At 44.6% G+C, this 26,303-nt stretch overlaps 2 protein-coding genes across 2 annotated transcripts; both read left to right on the plus strand.

Annotated features, from left to right (window-relative positions):
• Positions 1 to 7,599: 7,599 nt before the first annotated feature.
• Positions 7,600 to 14,181, plus strand: LOC118076475 (uncharacterized). Its single transcript, XM_035099256.2, has 7 exons — positions 7,600 to 7,704; positions 8,110 to 8,202; positions 8,807 to 8,920; positions 10,439 to 10,666; positions 11,042 to 11,193; positions 11,823 to 11,929; positions 13,540 to 14,181. The coding sequence occupies exons 1-7, from the start codon at positions 7,602 to 7,604 to the stop codon at positions 13,670 to 13,672; spliced, it is 930 nt and encodes a 309-aa protein (XP_034955147.2). The 5' UTR covers positions 7,600 to 7,601; the 3' UTR covers positions 13,673 to 14,181.
• Positions 14,182 to 21,731: 7,550 nt separating this feature from the next.
• On the plus strand, positions 21,732 to 24,818 carry NDUFB7 (NADH:ubiquinone oxidoreductase subunit B7). Its single transcript, XM_035104808.3, has 3 exons — positions 21,732 to 21,879; positions 23,812 to 23,980; positions 24,608 to 24,818. The coding sequence occupies exons 1-3, from the start codon at positions 21,765 to 21,767 to the stop codon at positions 24,723 to 24,725; spliced, it is 402 nt and encodes a 133-aa protein (XP_034960699.3). The 5' UTR covers positions 21,732 to 21,764; the 3' UTR covers positions 24,726 to 24,818.
• Positions 24,819 to 26,303: the final 1,485 nt, after the last annotated feature.

Below are 26,303 nucleotides of genomic sequence, written 5' to 3' on the forward strand. Positions count from 1 at the left end.
CTGAATTAGGCCCCCAAAACACACTTCCACTTGTCCCATGTCTAGAAAGCATGAGTCCAAGCGGTTTCCCACTTGTCCCCTGCTTTCTTGGCATGGGTCCAAGGAGTTTTGCCTTTACCCCCACTGTTTCCCCCAGAAAACCGGCTCTTTAGATTTAGAGCTAAATTGGAGCAAACCTCAATCGAGAGAAAACCCAGCTGATGTTTGCTTCAATTTAGCAGTGAATAGCGGGTTTTCCCAGGGGGAAGTGGCTGGGCAAGTGGAAATGTGGGTTTAGCAGGGTGTGCACTAATGTTGATTGAATCACCAGATTAACATGTCCCAGCCTGAGGATGTAGCATCCTTGGATTCTGAGGACCCCAGTGCTGAACAGCCAATCAGAGGTTCCCCTGTTCTGCAGTAGGAGGTTACTGGAGAAGGCTGGGCTCCTCCAAGTGAAGTAGCACCTGGCAGCACAGCACCTGTTGGCTACCAGGTATACGGGAGGTATTCAATTCAGTTTGCATTTAAATGCAAACCAACCTGATTTGCACTTTCCAAAACAATATGCGAACCAAAACACAGGAATACTTAAAAATTCACACTGCTCTGAATTTTGCAGTGCAGATCTCCAGCCAAGTTGTGTGTGTGTGTGTGTTAGACTAAGGTGCGCATTTAAAAATGCATGTGTTGGTGAAAATAACAGGCAATGGTGCATTATATTATGGGAAATGGTTTTTCAAAAAAAATGTATATTAGACAAAATTGCATACAAGAATGTGTATATTAGGTGAAATTTGCACTAAAATGCTGGTGATTTTCATGAGGACTTTAAAAATGGAAATCGCTAATTAATGTGGAAATATGATGAAATGAATTTAAGATTATAGAAATGAGAAACTGAGAAACCAAAATTGATAGATTTGCCCATCCGCTCACCCATTTGACCTTACATAGATCTCCTTCATATAAAGGGGATCCTGATAGGCCCAAGATTGTTCCCAGCATGGAGGAGCAGTACTTTGGGGTGACTGGGAGGCCTTCTCGCTCTTGGCTTTCCAGTGGGGGGTGTAGCACTTGCTCATGGCCTGTACCAGTATCTCATGTGCCTTGAACAGCCAAGGGGCTTTATGTGTCCTCCTTAGGTACTATTTCCACTGAGGCATTTAGTATTTTGCTTCACTAGATAGGTAACAAAATGGGGGAAAGATGGCGTATTTTTTGTGATGGTGCTCTGTTTATGTAATTCTCTCTCCAGACTGGATCCACCTGACACCTTCCTTGTTAAGCTTGATATACATAGCTTTAGGTTTTATCTGTTGCCAAATATGGGTTTTGTTTTAGTTAAGGATAGCACTACGCAGCATAACACAATGATTGTGAAAGTGTACAATGTAAATGGATGCTTTTATTATTATACTGTATGTGCTGATAAGCTGTTCAGTTGGGGGGGAAGAAGACTATATATTATGGGGGGGGGAATTCTTTACGCTTTCACACCTTGTCCTGCTATCCTTCACATTATTTCCAATTTGATGAAGGTGAAGCTCTCGGGACACATTTTTTTCTCAAAGATCCACTGTGTTGTGTGAGTCACTGTTTTCAAAGAGGGATTTGGAGGAAAAGCAGTTGTGAAATGAAAGTGGGCAGGCTGTTTGCCAAAAATGTATGTGCCTCTCAGATTTCTTAATAAAAGGCATTTTAATTCTTTGGAAAAGTCTGACATAGACTTGAGTCCGATACTTCCTTCATTTCCTGCCTCTAGACAGAAAAGCATGGATCTGAACAACTTTGAAGCCTCACCTACACATTACACACAAATGTATGTTCGTGTTCATTCCTTGGTTTGTTTCATTTAAAGAAAAACAACTTTGGAAGAAGGGAATTCAGAGTGGAGAAGCACCAAGGGTGCTCAAATCTTTTCCTCCTCCTGCTTTTCAGATCACCTCGCCAGTGGCTGTTCCTCCTGCAGCCTTCAAAATGTGGGTTCCATTTGGAAACCACATGAATGAAAGCCACTGGAATTGGAACAGCCAATGGCTGATGAGGAAAGGATAAGCCCCCTCTACTGCTTCTCCATGACAAAAGACTAAATGATCTGTCTAAGGTTTATTTAGAGACTTTCCTCTGAGCGCAGTTAACTTCTTACGAGACAGGTAGTCCTAGGATAGAGGGATCTCTTCAGTCATGGTGCCCAACCTTTGCAAAAGTCTCCCTAGGGGGTTGCACAAAGAAGCCAATGCCCCGTGGCATAGTCTGAAGGCACATGAGACCACCACTTTGCTAAAGCCAAGCAGGTCTGGATCTGGTCAGTTCCAGGATGATAAAAAGGTAAAGGGACCCCTGACCATTAGGTCCAGTCGTGACCGACTCTGGGGTTGCGCGCTCATCTCGCATTATTGGCCGAGGGAGCCGGCGTACACCTTCCAGGTCATGTGGCCAGCATGACAAAGCCGCTTCTGGCGAACCAGAGCAGCACATGGAAACGCCGTTTACCTTCCCGCTGTAGCGGTTCCTATTTATCTACTTGCATTTTGACGTGCTTTTGAACTGCTAGGTTGGCAGGAGCTGGGACCAAGCAACGGGAGCTCACCCCGTCACAGGGATTCGAACCGCCGACCTTCTGATCAGCAAGCCCTAGGCTCAGTGGTTTAACCACAGCGCCACCTGGGTCCAGGATGATAACTGTCTGTAAACAACTTGTAAGGTGCCTTAAGCTTTGTGGTAGAAGAAAGGTGGGCTACAAAATGGAGAAAACAAACTATTTCAGTAAATGTGAAGATATTTTAATTCCTCTAGGCCAGGCACGTCCAACTCTCTAGAGACTGTGATCTACTCCCAATATAATAAAACTGGCAGTGATCTACCCATTGTCATTGCTAAGAGTTGTTGAGCTTTTTGGGGAAATAGTTGCCAAGAGATTATGAGCTTTTCTTGGGGGGGGAGAGCCCAAAGTTGCTAAGCTTTTTTGGGGGGAGGGATTGCATAAAAACGCTCACACAAAAGTACGCTGTTCTTCCTCCTTCCAAAACTATGCCACCAAGGCAGGGAATACAAGCTTTCACAGTGGCGGTGGCAATGGGACATAGTGCTGGGGGTGCGGCGCGGCACGATCGATTAGGGGCACACAGGCGATCACTTTTTTTAATCCCATGATTGACCTGTAGCACCCAGCGATCTACCTGTCGATCGTGATCAACCAGTTGAACATGTCTGCTCTAGGTCTTTAAAATTATTATTTAAATCTGCGGTGTTGATTTTCATATACTATACTTGTTATTTCAAAGTACATTTTATTGATTTTATTGTCTGTATTCTTCTTTCATTAGTAGCTGCTCTGGGATTTTTGATATGGAAGGGCAGGGTGGAAACTTGATTTAAAGCAAAAGAAAAGCAGTATTAGTTTTAGTTAGCCCTGAGGAGATGACACAGCAGGATTCCATCTGTGATATCCTGAATCAGGACACCACAACTTCTCTTTTTGCTCTTCTGTTCATGTCAGCACTCCATTTCCTGGGCTGGAGATAGACTACGTTTTTAAGAGGGTTGGGAGAGGCCTTCCATTTCACTGGTGCATATGCAAATTTAGCTCACATTTTAAAACTAACAGAGCAGTAACATTTGTGCTCAAATTAAACAAAGAGATAGATCCCCTCCATGCACACACCTTTAGTGATGGTTCTTTTTGTGGGTTGCCATATTTCAAACAGTGAAAATCCGGAGAGAAAACTTGTTGAGCTTCTTTGGGCAAAATCGCAAAAAAAATATATGCCATTTTTGAGCTATTTTTATGAAGAAATGGCCCCAGGGAAGTTTGCCTGACACCTTCATTATACACCTTTAGGCGCCAGACAAAAACGTTCCTTTTTAACCAGGCCTTTGGTTGATTTAATTGACATCCTATGCCCTTTTAAAATGTGGCCGGGGGGGGGGGGGGTATTGGGTTATTGTTTTTATTTTGATTATATATCTTGTGGCTTTTATATTTTGTTTTTGTTCTGTGAACCGGCCTGAGACCTCCGGGTATAGGGAGGCATATAAATTCAATAAATAATAAACAACAATAATAATAAAACAGCACTGTCAACATGGGCTGCTATACGTCTGTATTTTCCCGGACATTTTTCGGGCACTGCTAGAGACAGCTGGATTCTTTATATGTCCGGGAAATTCCGGACTTATGGCAACCCTATTTTTGCCATTGTTTTTAAAGATACTGTTTTTAAAGATGAGGTGAGACCTTTATCACACACAGGGCACTGGAATACCAAAGCAATCTGCGTGCACTGTAGTGACAGCAAGGACACTGCGGGGTGACCATGTCAGTGACTCTGTGTCAGCAGAGAAATTTCCCAGAGCATCAGATTCCATCAGTCTCCGAAGACAGACCAACTCAAAGGTTCCCTGCTCTTGCAGAGGGGAGTAGCTATATCCAGCCCAAACCTCACCAATGAATGGTTAATCCGTGAGAACGAACTCACAATGAATTCACCTATCAATGGAATATTACCAGTCCGCTCTGAGGTGAAAAAGGTATGCCCAACTACATATGTTGAACTGCTGATGTACTGAGACAGCTTCATGGCTATCATGGAGGTTGTGAAGTCCCACCAAAGCCCCATCCACTAGTGCAGATGGGAAACACTGCGAGGAATTCAATGCTGGAATCTTCTGATTGTTGCGTCAGTGCAAGCACATCAAATCTGATGTGCAAGATAACACACTCACATGTGTGATGTGCTGATGAATATGTACACGATGTTGTGTAAAAAGGGGGAGTAAGCATATGATAGTATGTATGGTGTTAGATCCTGGGATGCAGGTGGCGCTGTGGGTTAAACCACTGAGCCTAGGGCTTGCTGGCCACATGACCCGGAAGCTGTACGCTGGCTCCCTCGGCCAATAATGCAAGATGAGCGTCGCAACCCCAGAGTCGGTCACGACTGAACCTAATGGTCAAGGGCCCCTTTACCTTTTTATGGTGTTAGATGTGTGGGTAAGTATATTAGGTGAATGGGGGCAAGTGTGGAAATCTAGGTCACCTCCAGTATGTTTGTGCTAAAGCCTCAGTGACAACTGCAGAGGCCTCCTCAGGGCCCTCACCAAAGATTAAACTCTGTAAAGCGAGGTTTGAGAAAGTTGAAACCCTTGACTCTGAGTTAAGTGAGGGGCTCTTAATGAACAGCATGTATTGGACCACACTAGATATACTACTCTCAGAGAGGATCCCTTCCAAACAACAAACCTAGAAGGTGCTTATAGAAGGTCCAGTTGAGCTCCTGATAGCTGAGGTAAAGATTTCTTGGAGTGGAAAGAAGGAAGCTATGAATTTAGTTGCATGTCAAGGCCCCACATCCCCTCCTTTGAGGAATAAAAACATGTGGACACCAGTATTTTAGGTTAATGGGTGAAAAAGGCCACAACTTTTATTGGTTACAGAATGTGAGTGTATTGGCTTTAGGCATTGGATCCGAAACGACTATATCTGACTCCTGCCTGCCATGCAGGAAGTCTCACAAGGGTTAACTACCTGTAGGGGGAGCCCTGTTGATGTACATCACCTCAGAGCTCCCCCGGGGTCACTGGAAAGGTCGTGCCACGGTCCTAGCCACCACCCGGGCTTTGGACAGGAACCACGACCCCAGGATTCCTTTAACAGAATACCCTTAAAGGGGAGGGGCAGGTGATGGCCGCAACCTCCCCTTCCATAAACCAAGCTTTTCTAGTGCCTAACCACCAAACCTTACAAAGTTGTGCCAATTTGCCACGAGGTAGGCGAAAACCAAGTGGCTGGTGCCAGATTGCCAAATGGAAAAATTCCTACCACACCCCTCAAAGTCGACCAACCAAGGTCCATAGCACAAGAAAGAGCTTCTGGCCGTGCAGCCGCTGAAATGTGGCAAGCCATGCCCCCAGCCGGCTGAATTGGCCAGCTGTGGACATGACGCATGCCAGGACTCCCCTGTGATGCGGGGGCCCTGACAGGCCCCACGCTGAGGGCGGGAAACGCGAGGCCTGTGCGCAACCCCACCCATCCCTGAAGATGAGCAGCTTTGTAAACTCTGATCGAGATGAGCCAAATTTTTAAGGCAACAATGGGAGCAGGAGAGAAGGTCAAAGCTGCAGAGGCAAACCTGGCACAGTATTCCAGGTGTGGTCTGAACAAAGCAGAAGAAAGCAGTACTCTTACTTCCCTTGATCTCAACACTAGACTTCTGTTGATGCAGCCTAGAATAGCATTAGCTTTTTTTTTTTACTGCTGCATCACACTGTTGACTTATGCTAAGCTTGCGGTCTACTGAGACCCCTAGATCCTTTTCACAGGTGTCCCCCATCTTATATTTGTGCAGCTTGTAAAAAGTGCAGAACCTTACATTTGTCCCTATTGAAATTCTTCTTATATGGGACCAGTTCTCCAATCTGTTAAGGTCATCTTGAATCCCAATTTTGTCCTCCCAGTTTGATGTCATCTGCAAATTTGATGAGCATCCCTTCAATTCCTTCATCCAAGTCATTTATAAATACACTGAACAACATCAGGCCCAAGACAGATGACAAGGAACCATTAATGAGCACTTTTTGGATTCATTCAGTCAACCAGCTACAAATCCACCTAACAGTTACCTTGTCCAGTCCACATTTTACCAGCTTCTCTGCAAGAACATCACGGGGGATAATTAGGCATGGCATGTTTGTAGAAGAGTGGTTTCCCTTTTTTATGTTTATTAATAAAGGCTTGTACTTTTTTAAACCACAAGGAACTCAGAAGTAATTTGGGAAGAACTTGATGAACTGAAAAGCTGGCTATGCAACTTCCTGTTCAGGAGGCCACAGGATGAAATGTGACTCTTGAGTGACATTCACATTATAGATTTAAAACATAGTTGATTGGTTGGTTGGCACCCGTCTATCTCGGAATGCAATGGAAAAGTGTACCTTCAGGGGTGAAGTCAAACCAGTCATGGCTTCCCCCAAAGACTCTTGAGAGCTCTGGTTTGTTAAGGGTGCTGAGTGTTGTTAGAAGACCCCTGTTCCTCTTCTAGGGCTACAGTTCTCACAGTGGCTTAACAATCACTGCCCCTTTGCAGGGAACTCTGGGAACTGTAGTTCTGGAAGGCAAATAGAGATTTACCAACCACCCTTAGCACCTTTAACAAACAACAACTCTTTGGGGGAAGAAGCCATGACTGTTTAAAGTGGCATAAAAGTACTTTAAATGTGTGGTGTGAATGTGGCCTAGATTGCTTTCTATTCTTGCACTTCATGGAGAATTATGTAGTGTTTAGTCACTGTGGTTTTTTATCATCATAAATAAAATTATAATAAATAAACAAAATAAATGTTTACGGACTGCTATTGCTTATCTTAGGCTATATGTTCTATGTTTTGATATTTATATATTACTGGAAGTATAAGTTTATTAATAAAAATAGAAAATTAACTCACTTTGCTCAGGTGTAACCCAAACACAGGTGGGTTTCCACCTTATCCAGCCAGATATTGAATCTGCCCCAAACCACTTAAAAGGGAAGAGAAACCAAAGAAAATAGATGAAATGAAACCTGAGAGCAGGAGGAAGATTTATATTTCAAGTGAGCATCTCACTTTCTTCAGTGTAGACCATGTATGATGACACAGGAGTATCAAGCAGAGGAGATCTCCAGCTGTATGGGACTTGCCGTCCCCTTCCCCAACAACCCACAAGGAAAACTGGAAATGTAGAAGGTATTTTGTTGTTGTTGTTGCTAAAATGTGGTCAGCAGGGGAGCGAGGGAGGTGCTATGTATTATGAAGCCACTCCTTACTTCCACCCACCCATGCCTTCTGAGATAGAAGTGTCTCAAGCTTAGCAAATGGATAGTTGAGGTTTGCTTTAAAACAGGACAAAAGTTAATTAGATAAACTTGGGGTGTGTTTTGGGGTGGGGGGAAGTGACAGCCCACCTTCTGAAGCATGGGTGGAGGGGCGAAGAAGAAATAGCCGTGGACTCAGATTCAAGCGTAGCAACAACAAAAAAGACTGTGGGAAGCAGAGCTCACCTGCTACAAATGGGAAGAGGAGCCTCCCAGCTTCTGTTGATATCCCTATCGGTACATTCCCAAAGTTAACTCTGTCCATCCCCCTGTCTAGAGGAATATGAAGACTTCGACAAAGAGAGCGACTATGACAGCATCTCTGTGCCTCGTGAAATGGAGGAGCCAAAGGCACTGCCTGAACCACCAGGTATGAGAAGAATGGACCCTTGGTTGCTTCAGTGTTGCTGCCCTCTGCTGGCTATTCTGCACAAGGGAAGACTGGGAGGGCAGCTATGCGTACATTACAGTTGCCACACTGTGGCCTTGTAACGGTGGCCTTGTTCATTATAGCTAACCAGTTTATAAGTCATGGTTAATAGGGTTGTCATATTTCAAAAAGTGAAAATCCGGACACAATTCTTCTTCTTTTTTACACTGCTGACATGAGTTGCCATACGTCCAGATTTTCCTAGATTTTTGCCCAGCCATTGCTTCTGGCTGCATATGTCTGGGAAATTCCAGACGTATGGCAACCCTACTGGTTAACATATTGCAGACAATCACTCAGAACATGGCTTGTTGCCCACAGCATAGCTTATATCACCGTTACAATTACCTCAGCTTCTCCACAGTTCCAGCAGGCTATCCTGAATGCCTTTGTGGCACCCTTACACTGACCATGCCTTAACATGGCGGCGGCGGCAGCAGCAGCAGCCTGCTTGCTATTGGATTCTCTTTTTTCCTGGAGTTGCCATTCTGAGCTGTTTCAAATCTCTCCCTCTCTCCCTCCCTCTTTCTCTCTCTCCACCCAGCCACAGCTCAATGCACCTTAACTCCAGCCCAATGGAAAGGCTGTTGGAGAAACTGCTTGGTTCTGCTCCTGGCTCTTGTTGGTCTCCTGATTGGCATCATTCTTCTCGTACAGCGTGAGTGTTCATGTGTGTCAAGACACACTGTGGAGCACCCCAGCTTCAAGAGATAAAAGCAATGAGGGACTGGGACTCAAAGGGGAGAAAAGATTTATTTGTACACATATATGGTGTACCGTGAAGGACCCAGGTGGCGCTGTGGGTTAAACCACAGAGTCTAGGGCTTGCTGATCAGAAGGTCGGCGGTTCGAATCCCTGCCACGGGGTGAGCTCCCATTGCTCGGTCCCAGCTCCTGCCCACCTAGCAGTTCGAAAGCACATCAAAGTGCAAGTAGATAAATAGGGGCCGCTCCGGCGGGAAGGTAAACGGCATTTCCGTGGGCTGCTCTGGTTCGCCAGAAGCAGCTTTGTCATGCTGGCCATATGACCCGGAAGCTGTCTGCGGACAAAACGCCGGCTGCCTTGGCCTATAGAGCGAGATGAGCGCCACAACCCCAGAGTCGGACACGAATGGACCTGATGGTCAGGGGCCCCTTTACCTTTACCTTTATGGTGTACTGTGGTGCTGGAAGGTCTGCGTACAAACAAATGAGCTTCATATCTCTGTGCTTTGGCGGGCATCTCCCAAGACTGTCATCTTCGCAAGCTTCAGATCTCAGTAATTACACTGGAAAGTGTGTGTGTGTGTGTAGGTCAATCCCTTTGGCTGAGCCTTGGTAAGTGCAAGGCCAGTCACGGTACCATTGGAGGGGCTCTGTGCCTCACAGAACCCAGCAGTCCCTCTCCCAAGTCAGAGAGTGTGACCAATGGAGGGAAATGGGGAAATCCTGATTGAATCCGCTGTATTCCGTCACAGGCTGTGCCTATAGGGCGAGCTGCATGGGCAGGGCTGGGCTCTTCGCATATATTCTAGCTCTCCACCTTGAATATTTAGCTTTCATTTGAAAATAAGCATCTAGTAATTTTACTACAGAAGTTATAAGGAAGGCCGTGCATGCAGTATGCTACTTAAATGTTCAGGAAGAAGTGAACTGGGAATATGCAAACTGGCCCGTGAGTGCAAAGGCACTGGGATAACTGACCCATCTCTCTCTCTCTCTAAAATATGAAATTACATTACATTTTATTGATATTTAATACAGTGGTACCTCAGGTCACAAACACCTCAGGTTACAAACACTTCAGGTTACAAACTCCGCTAACCCGGAAGTAGTACCTCGGGTTAAGAACTTTACCTCAGGATGAGAACAGAAATTGCACGGCGGTGGCAGCGTGGTGGCAGTGGGAGGCCCCATTAGCTAAAGTGGTACCTCAGGTTAAGAACAGTTTCAGGTTAAGAACGGACCTCTGGAACGAATTAAGTTCATAACCCGAAGTACCACTGTAGTGTTAAGTAACTTTACACATATTGGCTTTGCATTCCTGTTGTTCTGTAACGATCCCTCCCCTGTCTGCTTAGGTTCCCTCCCCATAAAATGTCTGACTGCAAACTTGCCTCTGGAGGGAGCAGCAACAATGGTGTGGGGCTCCATGCAGGGTGGCTCATGCGTTGATGCCCATCTCTTGCCCTCCTAGATGCCGCCATCTTCTCTGAGCTCAGGAAGCTGAATACCACCTGCCCACAGGAAAGCTGTGATGTCTCAATCGTCCCTCTAACAGCTGACAAATTAAAGATTGCTTTTCTGAAGGAACTTAAAGCTTTAGAAGAACATATTGACAAGAGGAGCAAAGCAACTGTTAGAAAAGTGGAGGAACAAATATCTAAATTGGATGAAAAAATGAGTGCAATGGAAAATATAAGAGGTACATGCGAGAGGAACAAGATGTAAGCAACTGATATAGAAAAGCAAAAAGCATCACCGAACAGAATTTATCCATGGAAACCTCTAGTCAAATCTATTTGACAAACTGGGGCTCCATGCAGGGATAGTAGAGGGGGGAACGTCCCAACCTCCATGTTTTAGACCACATTATAACAATTCCTAACCCTAAGATGTGTCTTGCCATCTTAGTGGTTCTAATCCCAGATAGTGATGTATAAGGAGGCATCCTATGTTTGTTGCAATCAGAACTGTTTCTGTTCTGCTACAGTTCAGCTTGCACTCCAGTTAATCAATCTTTCCTTTACTGCCACTATTATTATTGATAGCTTCCATATAAAACTTTTCCCTCTTTCAGAAATCTGCAGGAGGACTGACTCTCTATCCTGGCATGAGTTTCTAGGAAGCTGCTACTACTACTCAGAAGATGAAAAGCAATGGGAAGATGCCAGAAAATTCTGCATTACTATCAGCTCCCACCTGGTCATTATTAACAGCAGGTCTGAGCAGGTCTGAGCAGCACCTTTGGTCGTAAGGCACATTTGCTCTGTTCATTCATAAAACTGTCTTTTGCTTGCCCTGTAGTTATACTCTATCCAAACCAGATTTTCCTAAGAATTCAAGCAGCTTCCAGTTCCTAGCAGTTGCTTTCCTCCACCTAGGCAATATGTGGGTAGAGAAGAGGATAGGGAAACCTAAGTAAATATATCGCCACTCTGGTAATTCATTTTTAATTTTTAAAATCAGCTAACATATTGTCACACATATATCAGTTCTGAGTGGGCAGGTTTTACAGCTCTTGCACTTGTTCTACATGTTTACTGCATTTATACCCCACCTTCCCTCCAAGTAGCCTACGGCCACATAGATATTTCTCTCCCCTACCCACCCACAAATTGATAGTATCATCCTCTGAAGGGAGCAGAAATGGAGGCAAAAGGCCAGCCATTCAGGGTGCCTCCAGATGGTCCCTATTTTGTGGGAGAGATTCAAGGGCACACAAGAAATTTAGGTGTGCACCATTAAGGCTGATTAAAGTCCTGAATGCATTGTTATCACATCAACATATTGCAGCTAGGCAGACTATGGATTTCATGTGCTACAGCATTTGTGAAGGTGCTACATGTTTTTCTTCCTAGGATTTTGTGGTTACAAAAATAAAGCGTACCTCGGTCTGGATTGGCCTAAGTGATGCAGTGAACGAGGGAGCGTGGCAGTGGGTTGATGGATCAGCACCAACAGAAAGGTATGTGGGTGATGCCTAGCTCTTCTTTCTGGACCCCTTACAAGGAAAAGGCAGGGGGCAGAACGGTGTCAGGAATTCCCAGGAGCCACATAGCCATTCCTCTTTTACCCTGCAACCTCCTGCGCCCCTGAAAGCTTCTCAAGGGGGTCATGGGGTATGGGGCGGGGGGATAACAATGTGAAATGCAGCTCAGGGGACTGTTGTGGGAAGAGAGGGTTGTATAAAACTGGCCAGAGCAACATCCCAGATTGTTTATGAAATATACTTGTGTTTATGAAATATACTTGGAGTCGAGAGTGAATTTCATGCTCTTTAGTTGGTTGTAGTAGTAACAGAAGAAGAGAAGAATGTCTCTTTCCCCAAAACATCTGCTTATATACATTATTTACACAATAGGCCTTCCGTGATTGGCTACTTCAGGGCTGCACCTGTAGGCCAATCAGGTTGTGGATTCACTTCTGCCAGCAGCCTGATTGGCTGTTCCTGCAGACCAATCAGGTTGCTAATTCACTTCCACCTGGAGCTGGATTGGGTGGCTCCTGCGGACCAATCAGACTGCTGTATTCTGGATCCTATTGTTCTAGGATTCAGCTCAGTACATAACAGTTTATTACTCTGAGAAGCTTTTCTGGGAGGCGGAAGGACGGAGGGGACAGAAACTTTCTTTGTTACGCTCCTTCCATAGGATCCAATCCCTTGGCTTGATCTAGTGGAGCTGCTCAAGCAGCTGAATCAACTATTCTAGCTGCTTTCCTAGGTACAGGGCTCATCCAGACTTTTGTGCTGTGTTTCTAGGCACAGGTCCGGGCTTTAAAGCTCTGGGTGTAAACGTCCTGCTTGCTTGTTTGTTTGTTCTTTGTCCTGGTGCTTTCCCTGAGGAAACCCACGTTTTACCGCTGAATTGGAGCAAACAGCAAGCGGGTTTTCATCGGATTGCCATTTGCCCCAATTCAGAAGTAAAGCGTGGGTTGTCCCAGGGACCAACACCCCTCCCCCCTGCTTAGACACAGAGCTTTCAAGTGTGAAGCTGAAATACGGCACAAAAGGAAGTCTGAATGATATTATTTGCACCTAAATATCTCTATTAATGAAATCAGTAAGAATCAGTAGGCCTACATGGTTATCTTTCACTGCCACTTTGAGGCATTAGCCCTCCTCCTGTTTTTTCACTCTCCCATGTCATCCCTCCCTTTTTGACCAGCTTTGTATAGTATATTTGCTCTCCGGAGCACAATGAGGTCTGATTTGTGATCAGGTGGTCCCCAACTTTGGTTCCCTACCAACGTAGAAGGCATCCACAGAATTCAGCAAGCCTCTTCTACAGCAATTTCACAATTACAGTGGTACCTCTACTTACAAATAACTCTACTTACGAATGTTTCTACTTACGAACGGAGCTCCATCCGCCATCTTGGATGCAGTTTAGATAGGATTTTTTCTACTTACGAATTTTTAGATAGGGTTGCTTCGATTTAAGAATTTTTTTCTCCCAATGCATTCCTATGGGATTCGACTTAACAATTTTTTTCGACTTACAAATGTGCGTTCAGAACACATTAAATTCGTAAGTAGAGGTACCACTGTATGTACTAACTGCTTCTCTGTTACAGGTTCTGGAAGCAAGGAGAGCCCAACAATATTCATGGTGTGGAAGATTGTGCTGTCCTTTATAAGGAGGGTAATTGGAATGACATTGCCTGTAATTTAAAAGTCCACTTTGTCTGTGAGAAGCCAACAGGTTGAAATTGCTAAAGAAAAAACAACAACGAAGGAGATCTTCCTATATGGGATCCTTGACGCAAGCTTCAAGGAGTTCTCATCTCTTAAATATAGCTGGATATTCCCTAAATGACCAAAGCTTTGTGGATGTTTTTTGAGACCATCATTAGTGTGGCATGTGTTGTCTAGATGTCTTTGGGCAATAGTCACCTCCAGCCATTGTCCAAATACATGAAACTCTTGGCTAACCCATTGAATGAAAATGGTTGCAAGCCCTCAGTTAGGGTGTTCTCACATTTCCACACTAAAGCACAGTGAAGCTGGTGTGTTTCACAGCACTGGGTCTGCAGTTATGTCTTTCACAAACAAACAGTTCAGTCTGCTTCATATCATCCCCTACTTAGAAGATAGCTTTCACTGTTCTACCTACATATTGTTCTTTTCACGGTCCTACCTGCTACCTTGCTAGCATATGGGTAAAAGCACCAGGGAACTGCACTTACTAAATGTATAATAAAAGCACTTACTAAATGTATAATAGCAATTGTACTATTGCTCACGAACCTTATACCAGACACTAACATTACGAAACCACTCTACACCGTCTTGCTGATCACCCCCTGTCATAAACGACGAAGGGGAAGGCCTGTCCTTGAGTACAGCCCTTCACATCAGCCGAGACCAAGGACCAACCGGCTATTTGCCAAAAGGTCCAAAATACCCCAAACGAACACCTATATAACTACATATAGGAAACCCTCTATAACTTACCTCCCACTCTTTAACCCGATTCTAATTCTGATCCCATTGAACCCCCACCTGCCACATCATAAGTCAGCGCAACTCCAATGGTTCAATACACGACACGAAGTGAGGGATATAGGACACCCCAAATGGGTTGGCAAGGAACCATCCTACAGAATAAATAAACAAGATGGCTAGCTTAAAAGCAATCACACTAAATGTGAGGGGGCTGGGAAACCCAATCAAGAGAAAACGTATCACCTCATACATAAATACCATGAAACCACACATCACCTTCCTACAAGAAATACACAACCCACCCAAAGGGAACAAACTCCTGAATGACCCTCGTTTTAGTCAACAATGGGTAGCACAAGGCTCAGGAAAGGCCCGCGGAGTAGCTGTAATAATTAGTAGGGACTTAAATTTCAACGCCACAACAGTCCTAAAGGACAAAAAAGGTAGATTCATTTTCATTAAAGGAATACTAGATGGCAAAATTAAACTGACAATCGGCTCATTATATGGCCCTAACTCGAGACAACTTGAATTCTTTCAAAAAACACTAAACAAGTTCCTTTCTTTCTCTGAGGGGGAAGCAATTCTAGGAGGCGACCTTAACTTAAATATTAAGGGCATAACTCTGGAAAACACACATCCTGTAAACTCACAGGCAACCCTCCTCAACCCTCCCTCCCAAACAACTAAGGCTTCTTACAAGTTACTAAAAATGTTAAAAAACAGGGGTCTTTATGACATTTGGGGCGAACACAACCCGGGAGACATCACCCACACATTCCAGTCCGGACGTCATGGTACAACGTCCAGACTGGACAGCATCCTGCTCACACAGGGTCTGATCCCCTTGGTAGAATCAACAAACATAGGCAGCATCAAAATCACAGATCATGCCCCAGTAGAAGTCACTGTTAAAATAGGTGAAGAAACGCAAACTACTCCATCATGGTCTTTCAGTCCCATTCTAACCACAAACACCCAAATTAGAGCAAGTATCACAAAAACTCTCCAAAACTATTTTAAGGAGAATGATGTAGACAATATAAATACCCCCCTCTTATGGGACGCTATGAAAGCGGTGACCAGAGGAGTTTGCATAAAAGAGAAAGCACTCCTTAAAAAACAAACCTCTTCAAAAATTAACAAAATAGAACAAGACATCATTGCCCTCTCATCACGTTACAAACAAACAGGTTCCAAAAAACTACTTAAACTTCTAGAACAAAAGAGAAGAGAATTAGACTCCTTAGAAATCAACAAAACAATGATCAATATTTTATATTCTAAACAGCGCTTCTATGAGTATGGAGGGAAAAACTCCAGACTATTAGCAAATAGATGCAGGAAAAAAGCACTTAAAACAAGAACACACTGCATCGCCAAAAAAGACGGCAACGTGACATTTTCCCCGAAAGAAATAACCTCTGAATTTGCAGAATTCTACTCCAATCTGTACACTTCTCACAACCCAACTGAGGAGGGAATTAGAAAATTCCTGGCAGAACTGACCATGCCCACCTTAACCAACGAGGAACAGGAATTTATGGACAGCCCTATCACCCCTGAGGAAATAGATACGGTCCTTAAAAACTTGAAACCACATAAAGCCCCGGGCCCAGACGGCTTCACGGCAGAATTCTATAAAAAATTCAAAGAACCCCTGATGCCCTACATGATACGCCTATTCAATGATATCATGAAAGGGGGGCTCATTCCCAAAACATGGAATCAATCTAAAATAGTCTCCATCCCAAAACCATTAAAGGACAACCTCAAAGTAGAATCTTACCGCCCAATTTCATTAATAAATCAGGATTACAAGATATTCACATCAATATTGGCCAATCGTTTAAAAATCTTTCTAGGCAATTTAATAGTCCCAGACCAGACTGGCTTCGTCCCTGGTCGCAATATTACAGACCCCATCAGGAAACTACTAAACTTAATCAACCACAGTAAGGCAACTAAACTTCCACTGACAATTATGTCCCTAGATATCCTCAAAGCTTTTGATTGCTTGGAGTGGAAATACTTATTAGCAGTACTAACTAACATGAAATTTGGCCCCAACTTCCTACAAATCCTCAAACAAATATATTCCCAAGCCTCAGCAAAATGCAGAATTAATAATATGGACTCAAACACCATAGCAATTCAAAGAGGCACAAAACAAGGATGCCCGCTGTCTCCATTCCTATTCATCCTAGCTTTGGAGCCCCTAGCAATCCGAATCCGAGCAGCCACAGACATCAAGGGAGTGGAAATAAAAGGCAAAAATTATAAATTAGGGCTCTTTGCAGATGACCTGATGGTCACAACATCAGACCCATTAAATACAGCAACCTCCCTAATCAGAGAACTCAACACATTTGCAATGGTGTCGGGCTTACAGGTAAACTTTGGAAAATCAGAAGCCATGTGCTTCAACACCCCTCCCCATATCCAAAAAGAACTTACTAATATCACCAAAATAAAACTTTGTCATACCAAATTCAGATATCTAGGGGTACAAATAACCAAGAACCTCAATAAATTATACCTCCATAATTACAAGCCCATGTGGCGACAAATAAACAAAGACCTAAAGAAATGGGACAGTATGAGTTTCACTCTTTCAGACAGAATAGCCATCGTCAAAATGGTCACCCTCCCAAAACTGACATACTTATTCCAAACCCTCCCAATCTGGATCCCCCCAACCCAACTTCACAAATGGCAGGGAAAATTACATTCTTTTATTTTCTCACATAAAAAACCAAGGATTGGCACCAAATACCTTCACCTCCCCACCTCAGTAGGAGGATGGGGAATCCCCAACATAGAAACATACTACAACGCCAACCAAATACGCCATATAATCCCATATATACTACAAGACGAGACAAAACAATGGGTACATCTGGAGAGGGACTCAATTGAAAATATCTGCACCACAGCATATCCATTTCTCCCAAACAAATTAAGGAAGATTCCCACAACACTCAACAGATACACACAAACCATGTTCAAAGCATGGAAAGCAGAAACTAGTAAACTATCTCCAACCCCATCCCCATTAATTCCCCTGGCTTACCATCCCTTGTTCCATCATGCAGCACAAAACCTCCAGATGAAGACTTGGCAAACCAAAGGTTTACATCGCTTAATAGACTTTTATAAAGACAACAAACCTTTGTCACCACAAGAAATACAGGACAAACTAGAAGACATCCCAATGTCCTGGTTAGCACAACATCAACTACATGCCTTTCTGAACAACCCAACTGTAAAACCAGCAGCAACTAGACCTCTGACAGCTTTCGAAAACCTCCTCCAATTGCCAAAAGGACACGGAAAAGGGATGGTATCTGCAATTTACAAGATACTAATTCAGAATCCCATAGATCCCCTGGACAAGATAAAACGACAATGGGAGGATGACATAGGATATGAAATCAACCCTACCCAATGGACTAAAATGTGGTCGAAACCCCCTTTCAAATCTATATCAATGAAAAGAAAAGAACTCTCATTGAAACTAACTCACAGATGGTACCTGACTCCACGAAAATTATCACTAATACGATCAGGAATCTCATCAAAATGTTGGAGAGGATGCACTTCCACAGGCACGTACCTCCACATGTGGTGGGAGTGCCCTAAAATTCAATCATTCTGGAAGACATCTATGCAAGAAATTTGTAACATAACTAAGCAAGTGCTAGAAATTACCCCAGAATTGGTTTTACTAAATATCTTTCAAGATAACAACGCTCACGCAAATCATAAAGAACTTATAATCCATCTGTTGTCAGCAACTAGAAGCATCATAGCCAGGCACTGGAAGGACTTATCGGGAGTGGGCTTGGACCAATGGTACCAAGTTGTATGGGAAACGGCCCTGCTAGAAAAACTAACCAGTAAGCTGAAACTGACACGGGGACAAACAGAAGAAGACACCTTCACCCCAGTATGGTTCCCCTTCATCACTTATACAACCCAACAGGAAAATGACAAAAGCTTACCGGCAGCATACAAATCAATATGGCTAACTTGATCAAAACACCCTCCCCCCCCCCTCACGCAAGAAATTAAGGATCATCACAGCCAACCATGAATAACCACATTCTAAGACGAATCCTGACCTCTCTCACCAACAAAGAAACACGAACAAACAACAGAGAACCTGTACAAACGACGCTGACGCCGAACCCCTACACATATCAAGAAAAACAGAAACATCGGCAATCCACCACACCCAACCCCCCATCCCACCTACCTCTTTCCCCCCTTCCTCATAATGTCTCAACAAGTTAAAATTGATGTGTAAAAATGATGCATGAAAAAAAAAATGAGACATTGCACTATCTTTGTAACCTAAGAAAATCTTTAATAAAAATAATTACAAAAAAAAAAATAGCAATTGTACTTCTTGTGGTCACATCCACACCATAGCACTCATTTACCACTCCCCAGAGAATTGTGGGAGCTGTAGTTTGTTAAACTTTCTGGAAACTCCTACTTACCGGTAATCTCTGCACCCTTAACAAACTACAGTTCCCAGGATTCTTTGGGGGAAGCTATAGTGTTAAAGTGGTACTGTGTGTAGAATTCCTTATAATTGTTTATAATCCTCAGGACCTTTTCAACAGTACAGTTTCTAAGTGAGTGCTTTCCCACTTTATTCCTGGGGCCTTGGGCTCTAACCTTATCTTCCAATTTGTACCCCACAAATCCCATCCAATTTGTGTTAATCTGCAAATTTGTGGAATACTTTCCACTCAAAATTCTTATTCCTAAAAACAGCAAAACCACCCACAAAGCCTCGCTGAAGCACACCCGTAATTGATCACTCAAGTACCGGTAAGCACCTACCTGGAGATAGTCCCAGGAGTTTGTTCTAACCCACATTAGGGGTGGCCAACTCCCAAGAGTGTGATCTACTCACAGTTAAAAACTGGCAGTGATCTACCCCCTTTTGGGGGGTTCAGGTCAAAGTTGTTGAGCTTTTTTTGGGAGGAGGAAAGCCCCATTTTTAAGGGAGCCAAGGTTGATTAGCTTCTTTGGGGAGAGCCAGTGATCTACCACAGACATTCAGTGATCTCCAGACATAATAATAATAATAATAATAATAATAATAATAATAATAATAATAATAATAATAATAATTTATTATTTATACCCCACCCATCTGGCCGGGTTCCCCCAGCCACTCTGGGCGGCTTCCAACAAAACAGAAATTCTAAAATACAGAAATCCATCAAACATTAAAATACAGAAATCCATCAAACATTAAAAGCTTCCCTAAACAGGGCTGCCTTGAGATGCCTTCTAAAGGTCTGGTAGTTGTTGTTCTCTTTGACCTCTAGTGGGAGGGTATTCCACAGGGTGGGTGCCACTACCGAGAAGGCCCTCTGCCTGGTTCCCTGTAACTTGGCTTCTCGTAGTGAGGGAACCGCCAGAAGGCCCTCGGAGCTGGACCTCAGTGTCCGGGCAGAACGATGGGGGTGGAGACGCTCCTTCAGGTATACCGGACAGAGGCCGTTTAGGGCTTTAAAGGCCAACACCAACACTTTGAATTGTGCTCGGAAACGTACTGGGAGCCAATGTAGGTCTTTCAGGACCGGTGTTATGTGGTCATCCAAAGGACATGTAAATAAAAGTGGTCCTTTTAATCTTGTACATAGACATATATAAACTGGCAGCATTATAACCATGTCTGAAGCAGCTGTGATGCTAATCCGAGGTATCAACTCTTTCTTAGTCTTTGATGTCCTATATATCCTATATCTAGGAGTGCATCTCACTTCTTTTGAGCGTTATGTTCAGAGTTTGATGTCAAAATTAAAAATCACAATGGGAAAAATCTGAGTTTTTGGAGTCTTTTTTAGAACTGCTTACAGGGATCACCAAACTTTTTGGGCTGTTGTTTTGGTACACAACAACCTATACTAACAGATTCCTTCAAATCAATTTTCAGCTCTTCAACCTACTGATTCAATCTATTCATTCAAGTCAAGTTTCAGCTGGGGGAGGGAACCCTGTGAGTATCAGGAAATGTCTCAGTAGACACTGAGCGTGCAGGTACTGTGCTGGCAACTCCTAGTGTAGTACTATCTAAGAGTATACAAGCAGGGCTCCTGTATACAGAGCTTGTGACTGAGGGAGATTAAAGAAAAGTTAGCATCAAAGACATAAGCCCCTTGGGCCTTACTTTGTGCATAAAAAAAGTTTAGAACATTTAAAAATGCAGCCAGCCTGCATGCAAGGCAATGGAACACAAGGCATCAATATGCAATGGAGTGATTGACCTGATGGGAGGTCTGCCCCCCCCCCCGGTTAAAAGTAAAATGACTTTTGCTGCAAACTGAGAGGCACAGGGGATTGTTTCCCCTCCAAATCCAAACTAAATTCCAATAAGGACAAAAGTAATAGATGGCATTAACTGAGTTAATTATAGCCTAATACATGTTAAAATGACTACAGTTCCAAAACTACTTTTTGAAATCTAAGGTGTTAAGTTCCACATTTTGCAGCACATTTTCCCAGCTGAAAATGTTAAAAGCAGAGGCATCCGTTTTGGCTATTCTTCCCACTGCAATGTGGATCGCAATGGCTGTAAAGCTAGAAAAAAACAGACATGTATATATGTCTCGTTATTTTTTTTTTTATTTGGGATCGCCATTTTACACGGGGGAGGGGCATACTATGTCTGCCACAAAGATTTAAAAAAGGAAAAAACCTCAGCACCACATGCCTTGAAATTCTAGTTTCAGCCCAATTCCCAATCTACAGCAGAAGTGTAACCACTGGACTCCATTATATGGTTGTTGCAAACTAGACTTTCGCATAACCCTCAGTTTGCAATAGTCACTTGGAGGGCTACTCTCTCCAAGCCACAGCCTGCAATTCCTGCAATATGGCAGTAATGTGCGGTGTCTTCTGCATTGGGATTTGCAATAGCGAGGCGGATGTTGGAAAACCCTTTTTTAAAAAAGTTCCACACACTAGCAAGAAAAAAGTTTAGAAGAGCAATAAAACCACCCTCTTTCGTGGTATATCATTCGTTCACGGGACAGCACGCTAGTGCCCAGCAACAGCTACGTTTTAAAAGTGTGGTTTTTCTCCATTTACTGTATTTTTCAGGTCAGCTGCCAAGGAATATTTTAAAATGGCGCCTCACGTGGAACCAGGCAATGGCAACATCGGATGCGATGGTTCTCTCTAACTATTTCGTAGCTCTGCGACAGCGGCATGCATTTGTTACCGGAAGCCTTTTTTAAAAAAAAGGATTTACTTCCGCTTCCGGAATGGTGGAAAGGCGGGGCGGGAAATAGCAACAGCAACCTCAGGAGGCGGGTTGGAGGCGGCCAAGATGGGGGCTCATCTGGCTCGGCGGTATTTATGGGACGCGGAGGTGGAGCCGGACCCGCTCAAGATGCCCACCTTCGACCCCCACTACGGCTTCCGCGAGGAGCGCAAGGAACGCGGTGAGCCGAGCTGACCTGAGCGGGGAGGGATGGAGGGAGAAAGGGAAGGCGAAGGTCACCCAGCGCTTGGCTCCGCCTCTTCCCGGAGCCTTCGCCTGGGACAGCCCTTAAGCGCAGCCTGGCCCTGCAAGCAGGCTTCGCCACCGCCCTGCGAGGTAGGTTCTCTCTGCCGGGGGTGGGTGGGGTGCGAGGCCGGCCCATGAGGCAACGGGAGGCGACCGCCTCGGGCGGCAGAAGATCCTGAGTGACGCTGGATAGAGACCCCCTTTCCCGAGCTGGAAAGTGCTCCCGCCCTGGGCTCTCTCTGCTTATCTGCCATCATCGCCGGAGAGCCGCGTTTGAGGCAGTGTTATTTAAGAACAGGTGTTTGTTGCGTTGCCATGGTTTACATCCTTCCTTTTCTCACCCTTGCATGAGAACACTTTCACAGAGGCATTATAGGGCATTATGCCAGTGTGGTGTAGTGGTTAAGAGCGGTAGACTCCTAATCTGGGGAACCGTGTTCGCGTCTCCGCTCCTCCATATGCAGCTGCTGGGTGACCTTGGGCTAGTCACGCTTCTCTGAAGTCTCTCAGCCTCACTCACCTCACAGAGTGTTTGTTGTGGGGGAGGAGGGGAAAGGAGAATGTTAGCCGCTTAACTCCTTTCTGGTAGTGATAAAGCGGAATATCAAATCCAAATCCAAACTCTTCTTCTTTAAAAAATGCTTTGGGATGAAAGGTGTTGCATAACTGTAAAATACAATAATAATCCAGAGGTGGCTGTGAAGCTCACCAGATGATCCCGGGCTAGTGCCTACCTCCAGGGTGGTTGTGAGGATGAAAGTGAGGGGGTGTGTTCACCTCCCGGAATAAAAAATAGGTTTGCTCAGCGCTTTGCTTACAAAATTGCTTAGATCCGTTCTGATTTGGGATGCTATAGTTGATAACAGGCCCGGTGGGTGTAACTTTGGCCCCTGCTTCTTCACTGTTAATGGATACTTTTCATTTTGTACAGCCTCCTGAGGATGTGGACATGAGAAATGTGAGATTTACCACGTGTGTGCTAGATCCCTGATACCCTTCTGGAATGCTTTGCTGGGATGGGACTGTTCCTTCCTGGAGGGGTGAACCCAGAAGTTGGTGCTGGGGGACTTCAGTGCCACGCATTAGCTGCAGGCTTGTGGTGCCCCTCGGGTTCTGTTCTGTCTCCCATGCTATTTAACAATTATATGAAACTGCTGGTAGAGGTTGTTTAGAGTTTCGGGGTTTGGTGTCTGCAGCATGCAGATGACATTCTGCTCTATTTCTCCTTTTCGGCTAAATCCAGGGAAGCTTCTTTGGTTCAAAACCACCATCTGTCATTAGTAATGGATTGGATGAAAGTGAACAAATTGAAACTTAATCCCAACAAGGCAGAGGTGCTCTTGGTCAGTTGGAAGGCAGACCAGGCAATAGGGATTCAGCCTTTGTTGGATGAGGTAACACTTCTCCTGAAGTCACAGCTTTGCAATTTGGACTTGCCCCGAGCATGGATGTCCAGGTTTCTGCAGTGGCCAGGAGTGCATTTGTACAGTAAAAGCTAGTGCACGAGCTGCGCCCGCTCCTTGAAATGTCTGATTTGAGAGTGACTGTGTTGTCTCTACAGAAAGGTCATGGATTTGTTTAAATTATGCTTAAATAAGGTTTAAGGCACAGCTCTAAGCGCAGGGCAGGAACTCTGAATTCTTTCACTGGTGTTGACTAGCTATGATTACTGTGAGGATGTAGCACTTGGATTTATACTGGAATGGTCTATCAACTTTAATAGCTAATTAATTTGCAGATCAGGTTTCCAAAGGTCACAAGCCACTACAGAGGTTTCAAGCGGGTTGATGACAGTTGATCAGGTTGACCCTGCCTGGATCCTGACCTCACTTCTGTTCATTTTATCCCCTTCCATTTTCCCATGCAGTGATGATAGCAACACAGCAGCAGATGAATGATGCTCAGCTTCCTCTTGACCTGCGAGACTATTGTGCACACTACTTCCTTAAGTTGGCGAAGTGCAAACGTGACAAATTTCCAAATATCTTTGGGTGCAAACATGAGCGTCATGACTGGGATTACTGTGAGCACCTGGAGTAAGTCAGAGCTATGCCTCCTTTCTTCCTGTAAATCAGCCTTCCAAGTTAGCTTGTTGCCAACACTCCTGTGTCACTTTTTCTCTGTCCACCATAAGAATTTAGCAAGACTAACAGGTAGCATATGGGCAGGGGAAGTTATTGTGTCACAACTCCTTTGGTGGTATGGGTAGGGTGAAATCTTATATACTCATCAGTTAACTATTCTTCCTTAATGCTGAGTGAGCTGATTTGGCTTTTTGAGCTGCTTCACTCAAAGCATCTCACCAGTCTTTATAAAAGTCCTTCCAGGTTCAAGAGACTTCTAAACTGGCAAAAATTTTGACAGTATTCTCTCCTGATAGTAAAGGTAAGCAGAATGTAGGTTATCTCACTGATCCCGTATCAGCAGATGGTGACTTGGGGAAGAGTGCATTAGGTAGATTTCCATATACATGCTACAAATGTCTCTGTAGAATATAAGAATGTTCAAGTGAGGACGGAGAGAACTTTTATGAGGGATTCAAGCCAGCTAGTATCTTTTTGCCTGGAAACCACAGAATGAGAGGATCGGTTTTTTTGGGGGGGGGGGGGAAGAAGTGTCGGTTCCTCTGACCTGACCTGCACTTGTGTGCTTCCTTCCTGCAGCTATGTCATGCGCATGAAAGAATTTGAACGGGAGAGGCGCTTGCTGGCTCGGAAGAAGCGCATTGAACAAAAGGCAAAAAAGGCGGAGGCGGCAGCAGCAGCAGCAGCAGCATCTTAACTGGCTTTGGTGTGCTTCCTGGCTTCTTCAACAAGAGGCTTACAGAATCCACTAGGTCTGTTACGTTGAAAACAATAAAGACATTATCCTATGGTTCTGTCTAAAACAATCACTGTGCAGTTCCTGAGATGAAATGGATAGCAGTTGAATATTTAGAGCTAATGAAGCCTTCTTAGCCTTCAAGAAGCCTCTCATAGTCAAAAATCCCCACCCCTGCCCCTTACGTCTCTTCTGTAGTTGCTATTTTAAAGGAAGGGGTGGTGATGTCCCTTTTGTGGGTTGCTGCAAGTATTAACTAGTACTGTATTAAAGTGCAGAGACAGACGAAGACAAAATACCAACCATTACATGTTTTAGCTGCCAGTCTTGACTGTGCACACAGCTGTTTTCACTTGTCACTCTTTTCCTGAATGCAGTTGGGAGGGGATAGGTCTCCACTGCATAAACCTTGTTCATTTTTGCCTAGTAATGACGACTTCTTTTAGGTGTCTTGTTCCACATACAGTCATAAGGAGCTACTGCTCCTCCAGTGTGACAGGAGGTAGGCAGGCATCAAAGGGAGCCAGTATCTGTGGGGCAGGGTGTGAATTTACCTACACCTGGGAGGAGCTAGAGCCAACCTAGAGAAGTCAGACTTTGTGGCACCAAAACTATCAAACTTTCTGTTAGGTCAGCCTTCCCCATCCAGCTGCTGCACTCCAAATATTTTGAACTACAACTATCCCAAGCCATTTGCCATTCTATCAGCTGGGAGTTGTAGTCCAAGGCAACTAAAATAATAATAATAATTTATTATTTATACCCTGCTCATCTGGCCGGGTTCCCCCAGCCACTCTGGGCGGCTTCCAACAAAACATTAAAATACAGAAATTCATCAAACATTAAAAGCTTCCCTAAACAGGGCTGCCTTGAGATGCCTTCTAAAGGTCTGGTGATTGTTGTTCTCTTTTACCTCTGGTGGGAGGGCATTCCACAGGGTGGGTACCCTGTAACTTGGCTTCTCGTAGCGAGGGAACCACCAGAAGGCCCTCGGCGCTGGACCACAGTGTCCGGGCAGAACGATGGGGGTGGAGACGCTCCTTCAGATATACTGGACCGAGGCCATTTAGGGCTTTAAAGGTCAACACCAACACTTTGAATTGTGCTCGGAAACGTACTGGGAGCCAATGTAGGTCTTTCAGGACCGGTGTTATGTGGTCTTGGCGGCGCTCCCAGTCACCAGTCTAGCTGCCGCATTCTGGATTAATTGTAGTTTCCGGGTCACCTTCAAAGGTAGCCCCACATAGAGCGCATTGCAGTAGTCCAAGCGAGAGATAACTAGAGCATGCACCACTCTGGCGAGACAGTCTGCAGGCAAGTAGGGTCTCAGCCTGCGTACCAGATGGAGCTGGTAAACAGCCGCCCTGGACACAGAATTGACCTGTGCCTCCATGGACAGCTGTGAGTCCAAAATGACTCCCAAGCTGCGCACCTGGTCCTTCAGGGGCACAGTTACCCCATTCAGGACCAGGGAGTCCTCCACACCTGCCCGCCTCCTGTCCCCCACAAACAGTACTTCTGTCTTGTCAGGATTCAATC

Source organism: Zootoca vivipara, chromosome 2 (assembly GCF_965207765.1).
Source record: "Zootoca vivipara chromosome 2, rZooViv2.hap1.1, whole genome shotgun sequence".
Lineage (NCBI taxonomy): Eukaryota > Metazoa > Chordata > Lepidosauria > Squamata > Lacertidae > Zootoca > Zootoca vivipara.